The sequence below is a fragment of the Rousettus aegyptiacus genome, unplaced genomic scaffold, assembly GCF_014176215.1.
Source record: "Rousettus aegyptiacus isolate mRouAeg1 unplaced genomic scaffold, mRouAeg1.p scaffold_m13_p_18, whole genome shotgun sequence".
Classification (NCBI taxonomy): Eukaryota; Metazoa; Chordata; class Mammalia; order Chiroptera; family Pteropodidae; genus Rousettus; species Rousettus aegyptiacus.
This window is the reverse complement of record NW_023416293.1, coordinates 3,961,506-3,984,936: the sequence shown is the minus strand read 5'-3', so window position 1 is coordinate 3,984,936 and position 23,431 is coordinate 3,961,506. Positions and strand designations below refer to the sequence as shown.

The 23,431-nt window shown below is 32.3% G+C and overlaps 1 protein-coding gene across 2 annotated transcripts in view; it reads right to left on the bottom strand.

The window, feature by feature from the left end:
- Positions 1–23,431, bottom strand: part of LIN9 (lin-9 DREAM MuvB core complex component) — a 45,921-nt gene that overhangs the window by 11,910 nt on the left and 10,580 nt on the right. For both annotated transcript variants that reach the window (XM_016157468.2, XM_016157469.2), the window contains 7 exons: positions 16,729–16,862; positions 15,363–15,488; positions 10,402–10,559; positions 7,062–7,195; positions 5,483–5,602; positions 5,104–5,205; positions 2,523–2,603 (listed from right to left, as the gene is read on the bottom strand). In XM_016157468.2, coding sequence (XP_016012954.2) covers positions 2,523–2,603; positions 5,104–5,205; positions 5,483–5,602; positions 7,062–7,195; positions 10,402–10,559; positions 15,363–15,488; positions 16,729–16,862 — 855 coding nt within the window. The remainder of the gene's footprint in view (positions 1–2,522; positions 2,604–5,103; positions 5,206–5,482; positions 5,603–7,061; positions 7,196–10,401; positions 10,560–15,362; positions 15,489–16,728; positions 16,863–23,431) is intronic.

The window sequence follows — 23,431 nt, the reverse complement described above, 5'->3', positions numbered from 1 at the left end:
GAATGCTACTCCACTTCTATGTCACCTTTTCTGAAATTTGCCAAAGCCCCTGAGCATAAAAGAAACACAAAATGCCAGGTTCCCCCTTCTGAGTTTACTTATTTTCAGATCTATCCCTATAACTCTTTAATGCCTTGTTAATACTCCAGGGACTTCAAGCAGTTTACTTTTATATTTTATGCCAGAAGAAATAGTTCTCAACTATTTGGATTAGGAAAGTTAATCCAAATTACCTAGTCTATCATTACCAAAAGCAGAAGAAGCCTTACTTTTTCCCAAATGGTATGTTCGAATTCTTTAGAGGAGTGTCTGTTTCATTTTCTCCTTTTAACTTGGGTAGATGTCATATTTGAGTTTTGTCACTGGAATGAAGGAAATGTAACAGACACTGAATCAATTCCTTTTTAAATACTGCATTTCACTTCTGCACTCCATCATATTTGCAACTCTGAGACTGGAGCCTCTGCAGGGTTCTAACATGCAGCGTTTGGCCATGGTTTTTTGTTTCATGCAACAACATGTCAGAAAAAAATTTAAATCTTTCATACATTGTTAATAAGTAGACTACTGTCTATTTTATTTATTTCTCTTGTACTTTTTTTGTGTGTGGAATTGTAAGGAATAGTAAGAAAACGTGTTTAGTCTACCAATTTAAACTAGAAGTTTCAATAAGTCTTTAAAGTGTTTATATACTTTGACTTAGTAATTCTACTTTCTAACAATTATCTTACAAATAGATACAAATACACAAAACTATATGGACAAGGATATTTTCTATAGCACTATTTTAATAAAATAATGGAAATGACCCAAATACCTATTAATTGATTATTTGATAGTACAATATAGGAATTTTAAAAGACTGAGATAAGTCAATATATAATAACATAATTCCATTTTTGTTAGAAAATAATTTTCAAAACCACATATGATAGTATATGCATACAGGAAGAATCCATGTGCCAAATATATAAACATACTTACAGCATATGCTAAACTAAATAATATTTCTCTATTAGGGAGGGTTTATAAAGAATTGTTTTCCTCATTAAAGTTTTATAATTTTTCTAATGGAAATTATTATTAATCACAAATAAAACAAAACAAATAATAAAATATATCAAACCAACTAGACTTCTACAAAGCTCTCAAATGTCAAGAAGCCAAGCCAATATCAAAATAGGCCTCTATTTAAAAGCAGGTAACACTGACCAAGCTAAGGCAAGCCCAGTAATTTAAGGTATGGATCCTAGCCACAGAGAAATATCCTTGCCACTAGTGATATGAAAGTGAAGTAATTTGACTATGCATAAATATGAAAGAGATGATGAAATAATCAAAGGAAATATAGTGGGGGAACATTGAAAAGGCATAGAATAAAGGTGAGAAGTAAAACTAATGGAAACCAAGATAAGAATTAAAGTTCAGTAGGAAAGAAGCGAATGCATATATTTTAATGTTTAGGTTATATAATGGCAATATGTCATGGCTAATTTTTTCAATCCTTGATGCCTGTACCTCTGGTAATACTAATTTCATATCGTGCCTAAATGAGTTAAATCAGGGCCACGAAGCCTGTTCTCCTATCTGTATCGTTAAATAGCAGTATAATCTTAGACTGAGATCCCTTGATATTTTTGGTCTTCAGTTTCCCATTCCATAAAATGATGAGTTCAAATTAGATAATTCAGTCATGTTCAGGTTAAAACAAAAAACAAAAAAAACCTCTAACCCTAAAAGAGGATTTTCCCCCATGTAGCTAGGTACCTACTTGTCCAGCTGTTTACCCACACCTACCCATTAGTACCATACCAGAGATGACTAATGCCACGACTCCCGACTCCTACACTTAGGACAGACTGGTAATTAGCTATAGCACTTTGTCCCCCTGAATCCGGTCACTGGGCTCTCCCTTATTTTCCTACTGACATGCAGCCATTTCCAATCAATTGGAGATGGCACTTGAGATGAAACCTATTTGCCATCCTATAAATCTATAAGCAAGTTATGACTTTCGATACATTTCAAAACTTTTAAGTATTTTCTACATTTTTAAAAAAACTCTGATAATTCTCTCCTAGGAATAAAATTGAGTCTCATATTTCTGGACTCATTAGACTAATAAAATAGGATATGAACTCTGTCAAAATAAGCTGAAGATCCCAACTTACATATTTCTTGATTTATTTATTCTGAATAACTTCTAATAACCTCTGTTAATATAGCTTCCTTAGTTAGAGGCACCAATGCTAGAGATTCTACACTCATGCAAACTGTCAAAGAACCTAATATATCCATTAATCCTGTTTAACTGTACAGTCAATGGCACAATGAGGTCTGGGGTAATAAACTGTATTGCATTGCCAATTTACTTAGCATGCATTCAGTGTAACAAGAGACAATAATAGCAAATGAAGAGCTAAAAATCTCAAGGTTGTCTTCCATAAAATATTTAAAAATCCTTGGATATAGAAGCCCCCACTATTTTATAATTAGACAAGCAAAGAAAAAAGAATCCTTACCAATTTTTCTGCTTCTGTATTCATTTCTCTTAATTTCTTGATATGTTCCTTTTTAATCATGAGAATTTTTGATAGTTTGGTCTACAGAGAAAGAAGAGATGTTTTGGAACAAATAGAGGCATTTAAGTAAATCAGTTAGACATCAAATTTCCAATTTTTCACTAAGATATTTTAGCAGCAGATTTTAGTGTTTCAATATAAATATAGCATAGGCTTTTTATTTTATATATTTGATTAGCTGATATGAAAATATTATTTAAAGTCCACTGCAACCAAGACATGTCAAAAGGACTAAGAAGCCAAATTGAACAAGCTTTCTCTGGGACAATTTGTGGACCAATAAGAATACTAACTACGAAGGAAAAAAAAAAAAAAAAGAATACTAACTACAATGGTCTAAAGCACAAATACGTTAAAATCCATGAGTTCATATTGCTGCCTTAAAAAAATTAACCATTGTTAGAGAATGCTAGTAACCAAAACTCATTATTTTATAACCTGGAAAACAAAACATCAAGCATTTATCTTGCCTTTCCCATACAAACTATACCATTAGGTAACCAAGTAACAGATTAGGGGAAATTTTTCTTTATAAAATTAGTTCAGTTAATAAATGGAGAAGGAATGATAGAATAACACCTTTTTTATAATCCTAGTGAATGAATGGATTTAGGCACTGATAATCAGTGGCAGAAAACATATAAAAAAAAAAATAAAATAGTATCAGTCTCCTATCGGGAAACAGATTGTGGGTGACTCTATGGACAAATAACCCAGTTTCTTCAACAAATATGTTATATGGGGAAAAAGAACATTCAGCATTTCAGAGACGACTGAAAAATTTGAATATTGATTAGATATTTGATAATATTAAGACATTTAAATTTTTAGGTGTAATAATGGTATTCTAGTTATGCTGCTGCTTCTTTTTTTTTTTTTTTTTAAAGAGCCCTTATCTCTTAGAGATACATGATAACATATTTACAGGTACATGATATGATGTCTGGTATCTGCTTCCAAACAATACAAAAGGGAGAAAGTAGGTGGGCGTAAAGATGAAACAGGACTGGCTAGGAGTGTTGATACTATTACGCCAGATGATGGGTACGCAGAAGTGCATTACACAATTGTGTGCTTATATGCTTTAAATTCTCGATATAAAAAATTATAAAATAATGACCTAAGTTGGTACAGGTCTGGTGAGATACGTTATGTACTTGTTCACACAGACTTTTACCTGGTGCTCAGTAGGCCTAGAGCTCTGGACTGCTCTCTTTTTTCCTCTACATTGCTGAGTTTTTACAGAAATTTGTATGATTTTTTTAGTGTTGGAAGCAATAAAAGATGAGATAAAGGCCACAGTTCTTTCGTATCTGTTTCAGTTTTGTGTTGCTTGTTTTTGATAGAAAAATCATTGTTTGTTTCTTTTCAAAACTGAGTCCCAAGAAAGTGGATCCATCCTTTTAGATTCCTCAAAATCCCTAATCCCAGGAATAAAAATTTCCCTCAAAAAGAAAATTCGCTATAAACTATGAATTATGAAACTTGCAAAAAATTTTAATATTGTGTATTTTTAATAAGAAAAAATATTAGGACAAAGATAAAAACATATCCATCTACATATCTATTTACTTCAAGGCTTAATATTAACAAGAACAAACCTGAGTTTCATAAAACCTTACATATTACAAAAGACAAATATATCAAAAGGACTTCTATTTTTACCTCTCAGCTTAAAATAGTAATGCAAGTAGGTCTTTAACTAAGCTTTACACAGCACTAATATCAAATATCTAAAAATCAATAAAAATGTCAATACTTCAAAGTAGTGCAGTACGCACACAGCTTCTGGATCCCTCTGCCAGTGGATCCCTCCCTCCCTCCCTCCTTCTCGCTCTCTCTCTCTTTCTCTCATAGACACACACCTACAAATATGGCATGTTAACTTTGTTTTCACTTTCACTATTTAAAGAAAGGATTTCTTTAAAAACCAAGTGTCCTATTTGTGAAAAGTATAAGCCTTGGCTTTTTTCATAATTTCAACTTTTCATATAAAAATATCTTATCTACCTTTGGAAGCCAAAAGGCACAATAAAATTCTATATTTTTATAGAAAATAAAAAGGAAATGTAATAACGTGACTGAAGAATACAAAATGCTATATACATGTACACAGATGACAAAACTTTTCTTTGAAATAACATCAACTGCAAAAGGTAACACTGAATGTTTTAATAAATTATGCTACATAAAATAATATATAAACTTTTTAATTTATACTCTATCCCAAGCCAAAGTAGTTTTCCTTTTCAAAAAAGGAAAAGAAACAAATCAAACATTATTTGACTATGATTCAAACTTAATAAGAACCGAACCCAAGAAAAACCCAACAAAAAAGACCTCTAAGTCTTTTTTGACTAACTTTTATTGTCAAGCTTTGCTGGAAATAATAGCATTCTTAAAATTAATAAAATAATGAAATATTTTAAAATATGTGGTCCTAGAAAAACTTTCAACATTAATAACACAAAAGACATTGAGTTTTTTAACAAACAGCCAAGATACTCAGAGAAATTCTTACCACTTGGATAAGGAACTCTACTGGAAAACCACCTAATGTTTCAGTGTCAGAGCCAGAAATTTTATTTCTCCAAGGTGACTGTCCTAATAAAGGATCATTATCCTGTGGGAATAAAAGAAAATTATTTAACTATTCAAAGGGAAGTATCTTACATTTAGATAAAAAAGCAAATTCTATTATAATTAATATTCTATTAAACATCCTACAAAAAGGAAAGTATTTCCAGGAGTTGAAGCAACTATTTATCTATTTAAAATCTGACAACTCAAAATAATGTGGGCATCTCCTGAAGTTGCTGTAATAGATGTGTATTTCATGAGAACACAGTTCACATCGATAACAATCATTTAAATTACTGATGACATTTAAAAAATATTACCGTAATTGGTGACTGGAGAGGAGGAGTATAATGTAACCGTGGTGGAGTCATAAAAAATCGAGAAGGCCGCTGTTTTTGTCCAAAGGCAGCAATTGGCATTGTCTCATGAGGCTCATTACTCTTTGGGAAAAGAGAAAAGTCCACAAAACTTGTAGAGTTCTACCAATAATTTTTAGCCTTATATACATTATATTTCAGCGTGAGATAGACACTAGCTCATATGCTTTGATGTATCATAGAATATATTATCCTACAAAGATCAAAGGGCTAGAACTTAAGTCAGAGTATGAAAATACTACTTTGCTACCAAAAGGTCAAACCCACAAAACGGAAGAATTAAAAAAAAAAAAAAAAGACCAAAGGATCAAAACAGAGAATCAAAGATTAACATTATTCTATGGCCACCCTTGGTTGTTTGTGTGTTAAAAACTACCTGAAGATTACCTACTATAATTAAAGTCAACTCTTATCTGGCCAGAGAAAAATATTTGGGTGATCTCATAAAGGAAATTACATTGATGAAACAGAAAAGAAATTTTCCTTTTTTGAAAGGGGAGGTTGAAAGATTTCACCCTTAAATAAAAAAACTTAAAGTTGGTATACTCTGCTCTATAGTTAGTCCAAATTTTCTTCCTCTCTTATTTCTCCTCTCTAAAAATTATGTTTGATAAGGATATCCTTACGATAAACAGAGAATTTTAGTTTTTAAAAAGTACATATTAGAAAAGGAAGAATCTTCTATTTTTGTACTAAGGAGATAAAGAAATTTCGATCTTTAATTTTAAGTTCATAAACCTTTAAAATCAAGTTTATAACAAAGAAATGAAAAAAAGGAGGTTAAATGTGAACAATTTAATTTCCATAATGCTTAGAGGCAAATAATTTTGTTGTAAAGAGCTCATTATTCACTTTTTAAAAACTTAATTAGGTTGCAGAGTTATATTTGTTCTTTATAAAATAAGTTATTTTAACTTATTAGAAAACTATATAATATCCATGACATTGCTAAATCAAACATGATCATGAAATAATGGTCCAGCAGCTTAATGGATTGTATTAGAAATTCAAAAGAGCTGAATTCTAGTCTCAGCCTGGTAAGAAACCAGCTTTAGAGCATTGAATAAATCACTTAATTTATGATTATTTATGTCTCAGTTTCGTCATACAAAAAGTGGGTATAATTAACATCTACCCTGCATAATTCTGAGGATAAAATCAGAGAACAAACTGTAAAGTGCAAAATGTTACTTCATATTTTTAAAATTATTTTGCAAGAGGATTATACTTCAACAAAACAGCTGAAATAAAAGTGTGTGTAGCTTATTTTCCAAGATTATACTGTCAGGAATGATCAGTTCTGTCACACAGAGGTGCAATACAGAAATGCTAGCTTCTGAAAAATGTGGAAGTCTTAAGTACAGCTGTGCTCCAGGGGGCCAGTAGGCAGGACCTGAAACCCTTAAGGATCTCTTCCTCTGTGACCTGAAATCTTGATTCTGTCATAAAGAACAATCTCTAAAAACGTTCTACATATCATATTTAGTAGGCATAATATACAAATATATTAAGAAATACTTACAAGAACTTCGTAGTCAGGGATAGTATGGGTTCCAAGCCCTGTCCTATCAAAAGTTACTCTATAAGTAGCATTGAGAGTGTCTACAGCATCTATTTGTCCAGTGAACAGACCATCGTGAACACCACGCAACCGTGCTGAGAAAAGAACCAATAAGGCATCATGATGTTTGGAAGATACAAAGAATTGTCAAATATAAAACTGCTCAAGCATGTAATTTAAAATGTAGGAAAGTATGGTATTATTGTCTATTATAGTTTCAAAAAAAGTATACACTATTTCGATTTAGAGAAACAAAAAATATTTGAAACAAGAAACTATAAATGATGAACCTTATTTTAATACATGAATGAAATCATGTATCTACCAAATTAAAAGGAAAATATTTTTAAATCACTGTTTCAAACCCTGAATTGCAAAAAAAAAAAAAAAAAAAAAAGTCAAAAGAACTTTGGTCTTTATATTAAGTGTGAAACAAAGATGCAATTCAACTAAAAAAACCACAATGAGATACCATCTCATACCAGTTAGAAGAGCTATTATCAACAAGACAAGTAATAATATATGTTGGAGAGGATGTGGGGAAAAAGAAACCCTCATACATTGCTGGTAGGAATGTAAATTGGTACAGCTGCTATGGAAAACACTATGAATTTCCTCAAAAAATTAAGAACAGAGCTACCATATGACCCAGCAGTCCCTCTTCTGCGTATCTATATCCCAAAAATTTGAAAACATTTTTTATAAAGCTATATGTATCCCTATGTTCATTGTGGCATTATTCACGGTGATCAAGACATAGAAATAACCAAAATGTCCTTTGATAGACGATTGGATAAAGAAGATGTAGTACTTATATATACTGGAATATTGCTGAGCCATAAGAAAAGATGAAATACTGCCATTTGCCACAACACAGATGGATCTTTAGAATATCATGCTAAGAAAAATGTCAGATGGAAAAAGTTAAGAACCATACAATTTCACTTATGCGTGAGATATAAAACTGAAAGCAACAAATGAACAAATAAGACAAACAAAAACTCATAGACACAAGCAACGCATGGTGGGACAGGGGAGTGAGGGGAATTAGAAGAGGGTAAAGGGAGTTGACTATACGGTAACAGAAGGAGACTTGACTTTGAGTGGTGAACACACAATGAAATACACAGGGGGTGACTTACAGAATTGTACACTTGAACCCTATACAATTTTATTAATCAATGTCACTCCATAAGTTTAATTGTTTAAAAAGGAAAAAAAAAAGAGAGGGATGCTGTGAAGAAAAGAATGAATATACCAGGCCTGAGACTGCTATCCTTAGAAAGGCCTGCCTTAGGGTTGGCATCTGGGAACTTGAATTCAGAGTGTTCCCACAGTTCCAATACTAATAAAAGTGGTTTTCTGTGCCAAGGTTGTATGTGAAAAAAATGTCATTTATGTTGTACACCTGCTTTCTTCCGAGGAGCCTGGAATTCCAGTATGTGCTATGTAACGGCGCCCGCATGACCACCCTAATAAAACCCTTGGGTACTGAGTATCTAATGAGTTACTTTGATAACAACACTTCACAAGTGTTATTACAACTTGTTGCTGGAGAAATTAAGCAAGTATGACGTGACGCTCTAGGGAGGGGACTCGGGCAAGCTTGCACCTGGTTTCCTCTGAACTTCTGCCCTACATTCCTTTTTTCCCCTGAATCGTTCTAGTGAATCAGCAAACCTGGGGCAGTCTTGAGGGCCCTTCATGCAAATGAATTCTTGTCACTATTATTTAAATCCAGTCTGAAATAACATCGGGAAAAATCCAAGCAAACACCTCACATGAGTGAAAAATATAAGAACAATAACATTTAAGGCATTAAACTAGGCAAAGTAACACATTTTATATGGAAAAAAAGTACAATACACAGTTATCATTTTAATAGAACATAAATATTCAATGCAAAACTTTAAAAAATCAATTGATTAAAAATACATAATTGTAGGAGACTAAAATATTTTCAGTTCTTGATAGATCAATTAAAAGTAAACCAGTATATAGAAGATATAGGTAAGAAATAAAGTTGAATAAAACATAAATATAGAAAAGGACTTCCAGTTATGGCAGTGTGAAGAGATTTGTGATTCTTCTCTGCAAAAGACAAGTATAAGCTTGTACAAGACTGTCAAAGACAACCATTTTGGGGGAAGAGAAATGGTCCAAAGGCCTAAAACATTTAAGAAATGTGTAGTGTTGAAAAACTGGTAGAGCGTCAGCTAAGGACAGGGGACGTCAGCGGCCTGTTAAGCATCAAGCTGTTCACTCCCCCACCATCACTACCAGCTTGGCTGGTGAGAACGGTTTTCCTAGTGGACAGCTGGTCATGAAAACCAGCAGTATTGCTGCCAGAGGGGGAAGGCTAGATGTGGACCAGTGGAATAAAAACCTGTGACTTGGCCAGTTAAAAGTGGTGAAATTGATCAAAAAAGAGCAAGAAAAACCCAAAACTTCGTAAGCCCAATGTGTAGTCCTGGCTGACGTGAGCGGCCGAACAGCAGAAATTTGACAGGGGGATTCTGGAGAGTAGACGGCCATGAAAGGGCTGAAATAAGCAAGCCCTCCATCAATCCCTGGCTAACCGGAAAACTATGTGAATGGGAGGGGAATACTAAGGGAGTCTGGTAACACGCAAAATCTAAGGCTCCCTTCCACCGGAAAAACTCCCTAATTAATCCAACCATTTCCCAAACCCTTTTGGTACAATTACTAACCTACCTACTCAGCTGTACTATATAAGTTGTAACTTTAGTTTGTCAAATTATCGAAGATTAAACTTGAGGTTTTGGTAGTACTTTCCCTCTATGTTATAACTGAAGTGAATACATAGAATCACATTTATCAATTGACAAAATTTATACCCTTACAAAATTTTAAGCAAACTACCTAGTGAATAATTTAGTTTTACTCAGTCATTACAATGGACTATTTCTAGACTCAAAGATCATAAGAGCAATGGTATTTGTGGACTATTCGAGTAAGAGAGGTTAGAAAAAGAAAATAAATGATATGGAAGCAAAAGAATAATTTAAATTTTTTTAAATTTAAATAATATTAAGCCATATACTCATACCAGTGAATTTAAAATTCCATCTTGTGGCAGTTTGTATTTGACATTGTTTTGATCTAGTATACCTTTTTTCCAGTTACTTTAAAAAACAGACTTCATAGATGAAGAAACAGTAACCCTCTATAGTATATTGCTATAGTTTAAGCTTTCTAAATTTAAAAGCCATATCTCTAAGAGAGGTTATCTTGGTGTAAAATTATAAGTCAAAATATTAACAACTTTATCTTCACTTACCTGTAACTTTTGTTCCAATAACCAGGGGCAAAGGAATCTCATCTGGGAGATCTTTGAATTGTGTAAGATCCGCCACTTTCCTTTGTTGTAGGAGCCTTATTTTCTGCCGTTTCTGTTTTAATGCTGATCTCTCTTCCTCAAAAAATGCAGAAGAACATCTAGAATAAATTACGAAAATCACATGATAACTATCCTACACAAAAACTTCAAGTCAGACCATCTATCTCATTGTTTGCTCTTCATCTCATTCTTTTGAATACATTATTTAAAAATGGGTTCTTAGAAATCGTTTCCTTTCAAAGTTGCCTTTAAATATTTTTAAAAACAAGGCCTCAAAGATATGTAAGCAAGTCTAGATTATGCCTTCCTATGAAGCAGAAAGATTTGTTCACCATCCTTTAACATAACTGCATCTGGATCCCAAGTCTTCTCATAAGGACAAAGTGCAATTGTAATACTCTATTCAGAAGAACATGACATTTTCCCTGTCACCCAGTGAGCATACTACTATAGGAATTAGAAAGATGAGACATGCCATTGTGTAAATGTTTAAGTATAAATACTGAATTTAATCTTCTTTTTAGGGTCTACTTTACTTTTATTTTCAAATTCTATGATGAACCAAAGATATTTAAACATAGGTTTCATGCCACAAAACATATATCCATAAACCCATCACTACAGTCAGGATAATGGACACATAAAGGCATCAATTACCCCCCCCCCCCGGAAGTTTCTTTGTGCCTTTCCTACTTTGCATTCCTCCCACTTTTATACCCTCATTTCCCTAGCAATCACTATGTTGCTTTCTGTCATTATCACTTCTATCTTCTAAAATTTTATATAAATGAAGTCATCTAGTATGTACTCTTTTGTTAGACTTCTCTCAGTCAGCATAGTTATTCTAAGATTCATTCATATTGCAAATATCAGTGGTTTAATCCTTTTTATTGTAGAACAGTATTCTATTCTATAGCTATGTCACAATTTGTTTATCCATTCATCTGCTAGTGGATGTTTGGATTGTTCCCGGTTTGGGACTATTACAAATACAACGAAGTTGACATGAACATTTGTGTTTATGTTTTTGTATCACATGCTTTAATTTCTTTGAAGTCAATACCTATGGGTGGAATGGCTGGGTCATATGGTCAGTGTGTTTAACCTTTTAAAAACCAAAGAAGCCTAGTATCACCAAAGAAGGTAAACAGATGGAAAATAAACATACGAAAAGATTCTCCACGTCATATGTCATTAGGGAAATACAAATGAAACAGCACACCACTACATACCTAACAGCCAACATCTGAAACACTGACAACATCAAATGCTGGCAAGGATGTGGAGCAATAGGAACTCTCATTCCCTGCTGGTGGGAATGCAAAATAGTACAGCCACTTTGGAAAACAGTTTGGTGGTTTCTTAAAAAACTAAACATACTCTTACCATATGATCTATCAAAAATACTCCTTGGTATTTACCCAGATGAGTTGATGTCCACACTAAAATCTGCACATGGATGTTTATAGCAGTTTTATTCATCCTTGCCAAAACTTGGAAGCAAATGAGATGTCCTTCAGACAGTGAATGGATAAACCATGGTATATCCAGATAATGAAACATTACTCAGTGACAAAAAGAATGTGCAAAAAACATGGAGTAACCTGACATACATATTACTAAGTGAAAGAAGCCAATCTGAAAAGGCTGCATATGATTTTAATATGTGACATTCTGAAAATGCAAAACTATGGAGATAATAAGACCAGTAGTTGCCAGGATTGGGTAGAAGGGGGAGGGATAAATAGGTGGAGCACAGAGGATTTTTAGGGCAGTAACAATACTCGGTATGATATTATAATAGTGGAATATGTCATTATACATTTGTCAAAACCCAGAGAATGTACAACACCAGGAGTGAAGCCTAATGTAAAATATGGACTTTGGGTGATTATATGTTGATATAGGTTCATCGCCTGTCATAACTGTACACCACTGTGATGGTGGATATTGATAACTGGGGAGGCTATGTATGTGTGGGAGCAGGGGATATATGAGAAATCTCTGTACCTTCCTCTCAATTTTGTTGTGATCCTAAAACTACTCTACAAAAATTAAGCCTTAAAAAAAAAAAAAACCCTGCCAAACAGTTTTCAAAAGTGGTTGTAGCATTTTATAGTCTCATTTGAAGTGTATAAGAGTTCCTGTTACCCCATATCCTCACCAGTGCTTAATATGCTTAGTCTTAAAAAATTTTAGATATTTGAGGTGTCATATTTTAACCATTCTTCTATTAATGGACATTAAGTTGTTGCCAATCTTTTCCTACTAAATAACTTGTACCTGTCATTTCACCTATGTACAAGTACTTCTGTGATGTAAATTTATAGAAGTACTAGGTCGAAGTGTATTGAAATTTGTAAATTTGATAGATATTACCAAATCATCCTCCATAGAAATTTTATAAATTTAAATTCTCACTAGCAAGAATGACCATTTCACCACACCACAGCCAACTTAAGTTGAGATACATTAAAAAATGTATCTCGGCATTTTGTTTTTGCATTTCTCCTTATGGGTAAGGCTGAACTCTTCATATATTTAGTTGAGCCATTTATTTCCTACAAACTGTCTCTTTATAATCATTTCTATTATGGGTTATTTTGTCTTTTTCTTGATGATTCGTAGGAGTTCTTTACACATTAGAGAATTAGCTCTTTGTGATAAAAGTTATAATAAGTATTTCAACTGCCTTTCAACTTTGCTTATGGTTTTATTTGGGGGGGGCAATGCAAAATGTTTCCCCACCCCCGTGTTTTGAATATTATTATTATTTTTTATTACATTTATTGGGGACATTGGTTACTACATTATGTAAGTTTCGAGCGTACCATTCTGTCACCTGTACATCGTACTGTGTATGTGCTCACCGCCCGAAGTCTAATCTGTCACCACGTATCTGGTCCCCTTTACCCTCTTCGTCCCCCCATCCTTCTTTCCCCCTGGTAACCACCACGCTGTCTGTGTCTATGCGCTTGTCTGCTGCTTAATGTTCTTATTTTTAGTGAAAACAAATCTACTGATATTTTCTTTTTTGGTTCCCAGCTTTCGGGCTCGTTAGACCTTTTCCAATTCAAGATTAAGTGAAACTCTCCTGTAGGTTCCTCTAGTAGTTTCACTGTTTTATTTTGAAAATATTTAAATCTCTGAACCTTTTCAAATTTTTCCTGGTATAAGGTGTGAGGTTTGAAATCAACTTGTTTCTCTAGATTGCTAAACAGTGATCTCGATATCCATTAAATGAATAATTTAACCCTATTCTCCCCTATGTATTTGAGATGCAACCACTGTTGTCATGTACTAAATTCCCATAGAATTTAGTGATTCTACCTGGACTTTTTCTCCTTTTTCATTCATCCTTCTATTCATGCACCACCACCATACTGTTTTTATTATGAGCACTTTATAATCCATTTTAATATCTGATCAATGTAGTCTCCCTTTACCACTTTGCTTCTTCAGAATTTTCCTGGATTTTCCTGCTTGATTTCCCCTCTTTTAAATGTGAATTTTAGAACTTGTTTATCTAGTTAAAAAAAAAAAAGGCCTAATATTTTTATTAAGATTGATTTTAATTTATAGATTAATTTCGGATTTTGAGTCTTATCCAAGATCATGTATGTCTTTGCATTTCTTCTTCTGTATCCTACACATTTCCTGTTAAGTTCCTTCCTGGTATTTTATCTCTCTTTTTTTTAAAGGATATTTTAAAAGTTTATTGTATCAATAATTTGTATTATACCTGGACTTCCTCAAGAGAAGAAAACTACAAACTGTCATTGAAAATAAAGATTTTTAACTGTTAACTAGCTTTGATGAAGTAAAGGACTATAAGATTAAGCAATATTATGGTTAGGTAATTGAGGATAAATTAAAAATAGAAATATAATAATGATACTCTTAAACAAACTACAAAATTACATCACTAAAATAAATAGTGGCTAATATCTCATTCTGATGGACAATAATTAAAAACAGTGCAGCTCAATTAGCTTAAACACATCTTATATCCAAAAAATCCCAAAACTGCCTAAAGTAATTATCAAAGGCCATATATTACCAGTATGAAACACACTAACACATAAAATTTTAATTGTTCTTGTAAATGAGGGAAATATTAAAAACATCATCAGCAAAGTCACCATTAAATACAAGGAATAAAACGAACTATTATCAGTTCAATTAAAATTTATCCTTGCATTTCATCACTATCTCCAGAAATCATGAAAACTAAATTCCATTTCTACTTGTTCGCGTCACTTTATACTTCTAGGCCTTCCTTGACTATTTCCCATTATTTAAAATCTTCTCCACGCTTTTATTAGGCAGATACACGTACTATGAGAATTAACGATCAAATTCTTTAATACATTTCAAGATTCTACTCAAAAGTAATATAAGGTTTTGTGATGTGTTGGAAAGTAGGATGACACTGGAAAAGTCATTTCACATGAAAAGCAATTCTCGGAAAGTAATTAGATATTACATAGATTCACCTAATTTCTGTTTTGATATAAAGTAAAATATACACTTGTGAGAAAGCTTTTTCTTTTTTGTGAGAAGGCTCTTGAGGTGATAAAAAGTTTCACAAAAGATAACAATGTGTGTACAATTTTACAGCTTCATTAAATATTTTTTAGTGCATTTTTAAATATTTTTGGGACATAATTGGCTATAATTATATACAACAAAATTATAGTCAAAGTTTGTGATGTGAACAAAAATGAGACTGCTTATAAGATGTATAAGTATAAAAGTTGGTTAACAAGATATATTTAACATATAATTAATTATTCTGAAAAGTTATGTGTTGGTACTTGTCCTTTGGAAGCTTAAAAAAAATCAATGTAGTCACAATACCAACTTACTGATTTTATTTTAAACAAAAACATTGTTTTTACCTCCGTGGTTTTCCCATAAGTCGCCTGATTTTTCCCCATTCTACTCTTGTTAATTTTCTTGTTTTCAAATTAGGAAAAGATTCCTTTAGACATACACAGAAGTCATTATCACCTTCAAAGAGTGGTCTATAAAATAGAAATAGTATTTTAATGGTTAATATACAATGTGTTACTTAAGAGACATAAAATTCAAAACATGCATTATGATTTTCAATACCAAACAAAATGCCAAACTTTCACTTCAACTCAAAACACACAATAGGTACACACACTCGAAGTGCTAAAACTAAACTAAATCATTGGCATTTGTGAAACAATGTGTAAAAAAGTTACTCAGGCAATACTGTCTGTGCCTGAGGTGTCCAGGAGACACTGACTGTTGTTAAATCTCTGACAGGAGTATATCCTCTGGGAGGCTATCCTGGCACTGGCATTATATCTGGGGAGGACAGACAATGTTAGCTACAAAATATCTGTCCTAAAGGTAATACCATCACCAAGGAATCCTCTTTAAAATTAAATCGGTTTTGGAAAACTGGAGGATTCTATAAGGTCATATTAATTCTTAAGAATTCCAGAAGAACTCAGATCACACTAGGGTACCCTGAGAACACTGCTAAACCTAAGGAAAATCTGCGGACAAAAATAAAATGATTTCATTCATGAGTTTGGGCAACCAGGAACCAGTCTTAGCAATGAATGATACCTGAATATCTTGGGCTTATTAAATATGAATGTTCATGAGAGTTACAAGCTTCAGAGTAGGCAATGGTTTGGAAAGCAGAGAAGGAAGGTAAAGATAAGTAACTGGCAAAGTAAACACCAACAACTGGCATGGATTAGATTAAATTAAGATGGATCAGAAGTCAGAATTTTTCCTCAGTAACTTCTGTTGTTGAATAATTGGATTTAACCCAAATCTCTTAATGTTCTATTTCAATATTTACATATAACTAAAATATGTAAATATTCTCCCCCAAAGAGAAAGACTACCCTAAAAATCTCATTGAATCAACTGTTTCTCTACTATGATACCAGCACTTAAAATTTCAAGATTTATAAAACAAGTTTTATTCATTGCAAAAATTGGTGCTTCGTTTTAGGGTACCTCCACTCCACAGTCTTTATAAATTATAATACAGAAATTATATTTCATTTTATTTTTCACAAAAATGTGTAACAGCTCTTTTCCCAAAAGAAGGAATGGGGAAGAACCATGAGAAATGAAAATGGATTAAACCAGAACGAGGAACAGAAAAAGGAATTTAGGAAAATAAATAAATAAAACTTAGAGAAAAGGCTGTATGTTTGAAAAACTTAAATTTTTGGTTCAAGTAATATTTGTGATATGAGCCATGATACATACTTATCTATATTTGAGTAGAACCACTCATAAATGCACCATTTATGTGCTTTGGGTAGCTTGAGAAGGTTACGTAACCGAAAACCAATCTTCTGTGAAGCTTTCTTATCTGGTGTTGACATTGTTGCTGTAAATTTCTATACAATAAAAAAAGAGATTAACAACAGTTCCATTAAATAAAAATGCGCATCTATCACACTGAATATATTTGTAAAAAGGTAAATTATGGTTAAGTACTCAAAAAGATTCAACAACATAGGACATGGTACTTTTTGTTATTATTTAACCAATAAACATTCTAATTAATTCTGACAAAGTTAAAGTCTCCAGTTTCATAACATACTCTGGTAAGGAATGTGAAATATTTGCCCCCACCATGTTTGCACTTCAGTACAATTTCTATTAAGGTATGCTAGAAGAAGATACCTGTTAGAAATATTTTTAGAGTTCCTGGGCCAGAAAAAAACCAGTAAGAACTCAGCTACTATTGAGAGAGTAAGAGAAAACATGCAAGCAAGCACTAGGCCCAGAAGATTTCACCAGAGAATTCTGCATCAAACCAGAGCCCCAATGCTATTAAATGTTTCAAATCACTGTTGTGTTATAAAGACAACACAACACAGATAATAAAATTTGCCAAAGTATAGTGAAATAAAAGCTCAGAAAATATCACTCATACCTATGAATTTTTAAAATGCTTGGAAATATTTTCTGCTTATAAATTGTAATAATTAATATTGTTAAAATGTCCATATTACCCAAAACAATCAATCTAGAGATTTGATGCAATCTCTATTAAAATTCCAATTGTATTTTTCACAGAAAAATAGAACAAGCAATCCCAAAATTAGTATGAAACTACAAAAGATCCCAAATACCCAAAGCTGGAGGTATTATACCCCCTGATTTCAAACTACATTACGAAACCACAGTAATATCAAAACAGAAGGATATTGGCACAAAAACAGATACATAGATCAAATGAATGGAAGAGAGAGCCCAAATATAAACCCACACGTGGTCAATTAATTTATGACAAAGGGGCCAAGAATATACAAATGAAGAAAGTACAGTCTCTTCAAAAACTGGTTTTGGGAAAACTGGACAGACACATGGAAAAGAATGAAACTGGACCACTATCTTGTACCATTCACAAAAACTAACTCAAAATGCATTCAAGACTTGAATGTAAAACCTGAAACCACAAAACTCCCAGAATAAAAGATGGGCAGTAAGCTCCTTGACAATAGTCTAGGTGATGATTTTTTGGATTTGACACTGAAAAGCAAAGGTATCAAAAGCAAAAATTAACAAGTAGGGCCACATCAAACTAAAAAGCTCTGCACAGCAAAAGAAACGGTCAACAAAATGAAAAAGCAATTGGCAGAATGGGAGAAAACATTTCCAAGTCATATTATCTGAAAAGAAATTAATATCTAAAATACATAAAGAACTTACACAACTCAACAGGAAAAAACAAACAATCTGATTAAAAAATGAGCACAGTATCTGAAAACATTTTTTCCAAAGACGACATCTGGAAGGCCCACAGGTACAAGAAAAGATGTTAATATCACTAAGTGTCAGGGAAATGCAAATCAAAACCACAATGAGATATCACATCATACCTACTGAAACGGCTATTATCAAAAAGACAAGAAATAAAAAGTGCTGGCGAGGATGTGAAGAAAAGGGGAACCCTTGTGCACCGCTGATGGGAATGTAAATTGCTGCAGGCACTGTGGAAGACAGTACAAGGGTTTCTCAAAAAATTAAAAATAGGACTACCACATGATCCAGCAATTCCACTTCTGGGTATTTATCTGAAAGAAACAAAATCATATCTCGAAAAGATATTTGTACTCCCATGTTCACTGCAGTATTATTTCAATAGCCAAGACATGGAAGCAACTTAAGTCTCTATCAATGGATGAAAGAATAAAGAAAGTGTGGTGTATATATACATATATGTATATGTGCGCGCGCGCGCGCGCACACACACACACACACACACAATGGTCTATTATTTAACCATAAAAAAAGAATGAAATCTTGGCTATTTGCAACAACATGAATAAACTTTGAGGGTATTATGCTAAGTGAAATAAATTAGACAGAGAAAGACAAACACTCTAATGATCTCATTAATATGTGTAATCTAAAATTAAAAAAAAAAAAAACCCTCAAAACCAAACTCATAGATACAGAGAACATATTGGTGGTTGCTATAGGCAGGAGGTGGGGGATGGGCAAAATGGGTCAAAATGTAGAAAATTCCACTTACAAAATAAATAAGTCATGGAGATGTAATATATAGCACCGTTACTATAGTTAATAATACTGTATTACATATTTAAAAGTTATTAAGAGAGATTTTAAAAGTTTTCATTATAAGAAAAACTTTTTTTGTAACTGTGCTGACAGATGTTACCTAGACTTACTGTAATGATCATTTTGCAATATATACAAATATGAAATATACTTGAAAGCAATACAAAATATCTCAGTTGAAAAAAAGCTTTTTCTAAAAAGAATGTTACCAGATAAATACCATTACGAACATCAAAAGAGCACAACATAATCAAATGGAATTTATATCAAAAATGCAAGGATGGTCCAGTATTAAAAAACTGTTGATGTAACTCATCATCAATAAATCAAAGCAATAAAAATCATATGATCACCTTCACTGATGCTAAAGACATATGATAAAATTCGATATGCATTAAAACAAATCTTAATGCAATAGAAAAAACGCAATATGCCAAAAGTTGAATAATATGGCTAAAGTAATACTTGGAGGCAAATTTAATTTATAGGATAAATGTCTATATTAGAAAAGAAGATCACAAATAAATAACCTATCCTTCCACTTTAAGATACTAAGCACACAAGGCAAAGAAAACCCAAAGCAAACAGAAGGAAAAAAATAATAAATCGTAGAGCAAAAATAAATGAAATAGAAAACAGAAAAACAATATAGAAAAATCAATGGAATTAAAAGTTCTTTGAAAAGGTCAACAAAATTGACAAATCTTTAGTTAGAACATAAAAATCAATGGGGGATACTTTCTTACTCTATAGAACACATTTCTCCCTATTCTAATCCAAAAGTTAGCATCGTATTCAATGTTAAAATATTAAAAACATTCTCATTAAAGTGATAAATATGACAAAGATGTTGACCATCACCTCTAATTTTTTAATGTTGTTTTGATGGTTTTAGCCAATTGGATAAGAGGAATAAAACTGCAAGGAGAAAACAAAACTATCATTGTTTGCAGGTGATATGACCGCCCCAGAAAACTGAAGTTAACTATAACTATTACAAATAATAAAATAATTTAAGAAAATGGGTGAATACAAAGTTGATGTACAAAAATAAGTATCTTAAAAAAATCACTCTTTTCTATATGTTAATGAGAACTGGTTAAACAATAAAACAGAAAAAATATCTTGTTGATGACAGCAAAAATGACAAGAAAAATACTTTAGGAATACGCTTAAGAAATGTGTGAGATTGACATGTAAAAAAATATTTCCATCTATAGAGGGGCATTAAGGCTTGAATAAGTGAAATTACAACCAGTTCTTGGAATAGGTAGTCTCAATGTTACAAATGTCAAACCCCATAAATCAATTTATAATATCAGTGCAATACCAATAAAACTTCCATTAAGATTTTTTTTCTTAGGCTGAATCTAAAGTTTATATGGAAAAAAATGTGCAAGAACACTTAGGAAAATCTAGAAAAAGAACAGTTAATAATGTCTTACGAGACATTAACACACAATATAAAGCCACATTAAAACAATTTGACACTAGTACAATAGAGACATAGAGGATACAAAGAGACAGAAAATCTAGAAATAATCCCAAATATATACAGGATATTAGTTTGTGATGTAGGCAGCATTTTAAATCAATGTATAAATGATGGATTACTCAATAAATGTTACCAGAACAAACTAGGAGTTCTCTGGAAAAAAATTAGGTTGCAGTCTTACCTCATTCCTTACTATAAAATAAATTCAGATGGATTAACATTTTAAACATTAAAATAAGAAATATGACAAAATTCCCAAACTATAAATTTTAGATTAGGGATGGTCTTTCTGAGCATAAACTCAAGAACTCGTAAAGAGAAAAGACAGTTATATTTGACTCTTAAAACTTTTTTCAATCCTGCAGGTGAAAAATGCAGAAACAAAGTCAGAAGACAAACTACAGACTCTGAAAAAAAGTACAACTGATATAAACAGCCAAAGGCTAATAGTCTTAATACATACAAAATTATTACAAGCTAATAAGAAAACAACCACAATCTAATAGAAAATGGGAAAAAATAAATAACAGTTTAGAGGAAAGGAAAATAATAGTTTTTAAATATATATGAAAAGTATCTCAACATCACTCATAGATGAAATGTCAACTAAACAAGTGAGATGCTATTATTAGATTAGAAAAATTTGGATGTTTGATTATATACTGAGTTGGCAAGCATTTGAAAAAACAGGCACTATAATACAATGTTGGTAGAAAGTATAAACCAGTATAATATCCTTGGAGAATAATTTGGCACCACTTAAAAATTTTTAGATGTGCATATCCTATGATTCAGCAATTCCACATTTTAGGCATGCCTGGGGTTCATTATAGCATTGCTTGTAATAGTAAAAACTTGGAAACCACTTAAATGCCCATAAATAGGAGAATTTGTAAATAAATTATGGCATCATAAAATTGAAAACTATAACAGTAAAAAAAAATGAAATATTGAAGCCAGAATTTCCTTCTTTCTTTTCTTCTGCCTCTCCACTCCCCTCCCCTACTCTCCCCTCCCTTTCCTTTTCAACCAGTTAGCCAGCCAACTAAATCAATCAGCATGGCCAGATCTCAAAAACAGACTTTTCAGTGAAAAAAAAAAAAAATTATAGAATGATGTATGCTACAATGTCATGAAAATGATTCTATAAAAGTAATTTCTAAACTATATATATTAAACAATATCAAATATTTTCTATAAATAGTCTTAGAAGTGTTAAAAAGGTCAAAAAGAATCATCAAGCTAATCACAGTGGTTACCAGTGGATGAGAGAAGTAGACCTGGAGAGTAGGTATAGGTTAAATTAACTTTTTTTTATTATAAACTTTTTACTTTGGAAAAATTATAGATTTATAGAAAAGTGGTAAAGATAGTACAAAGTTCTCATATGCCCTTCACTTAGCTTTTCCTAATGTTAATATCTTATATAACCATGGTTTATCAAACCCAAGAAATTAACATTAGTACAGTACTATAAATAAACTAAACTGCAGACTTTATTTGGATTTCTCCAGTTTTTCCACTAATGCCTTTTTTCTGTACCAGAATACAGGTCAAGATACCACGTTGTACTTAAAAAATTAACTTTTTAAAGTAAAAAAATTTTTGTATACTGGGAGTTGTTAAGCACAAACACAAACTATTATAAAATTATTATCAGAAAAAGTGCTATTTTTCTTTCCACTGAGTTATTTACCAGATATTTTAATGAGGTATTTTTAGATCACTGGATATAAAACTGTATTAAAGATCCCTTGTTGAGCGTGAGGAAATATATTCAAATTGTTAGTGGAAATATAACTTATTACAACTTTTATAAACAGACTTTTTGGTAGTATATTTCAAAGTTTAAATTTTCTTACTGTAGCAATTACACATCTAAGGGTTTATTCAAACCATGGAAAATGGAAAGTGACTGCTACTGGGTACAGGGTTTCTTTTGGAGTGATGAAAACATTCTAAAATTGGTGGTGATGATAATTGCTCAACTGTGCATATATTAAAACCACTGAATTGTGCACTTTAAATAGGTGAATGGTATGACATGTGAATTACATCTCAATAAAGCTGTTAAAACAAACAAACAAACAAACAAATAAACAAAAGCCGGGCTCTGGAGTCCTGCCATTTTAGTACCAGCCTTCACTTCCTAGCAAGACACTTCTCTGTGTCTGTTCTTTCATCTGAAAAATGGGAAATGACATAGTAGTTACCTATATCATTGGCATTGCTGAAGAGTAAATCAATGCAATATGTATGAAATGTTTAGAACAGGATGTACTGTATACTAAGAAATCAATGGAAGTTGATTTTTGCTAATTTTTCAGCTCTAGACTGTGAGGTTTAAAGAAACACACAGAATACAACAGATTTAGGGGATGTGACTAGGAGAGTAAGGGAACAAGCCATGCCATGTAAATAAATATTGAAAGAACTAGGCATGTTAAGTCAAGAAAAGAGAAAACTCAGAAGTCGTCTCATATTATGTTTGTCTTATGTTTGCTCTGTGTTGCCCAAAAGTAGAAAGGACTTTGTAAAATAGTCCTAGAAAGAATGAGGTGCCTAGGGAGGAAGGCAGTGGATAGAGCTGGGGCAGGACGGTTTTGTAGTCATAAAGACCAGGGTTTTCTGCATGCTTGAAAATTTTCCGAATAAATAGTAGGAGGGGGGACAAATTTTTTTTAAATCCACATTTGAAAATTTAAAAAATCTAAACAGTCATTCAAATTATCCTAATAACATAGCTCTTCTAAAGTCAATGCAAGAGTTATTTAACTATTTCTGATATTTATTCAACTCTGTATGCAATACCTACCAAGTTAAGCAATGCATGTTATTATTAGTTTCCACTTTTTAAAACTGAATTTTACATGCTTATGT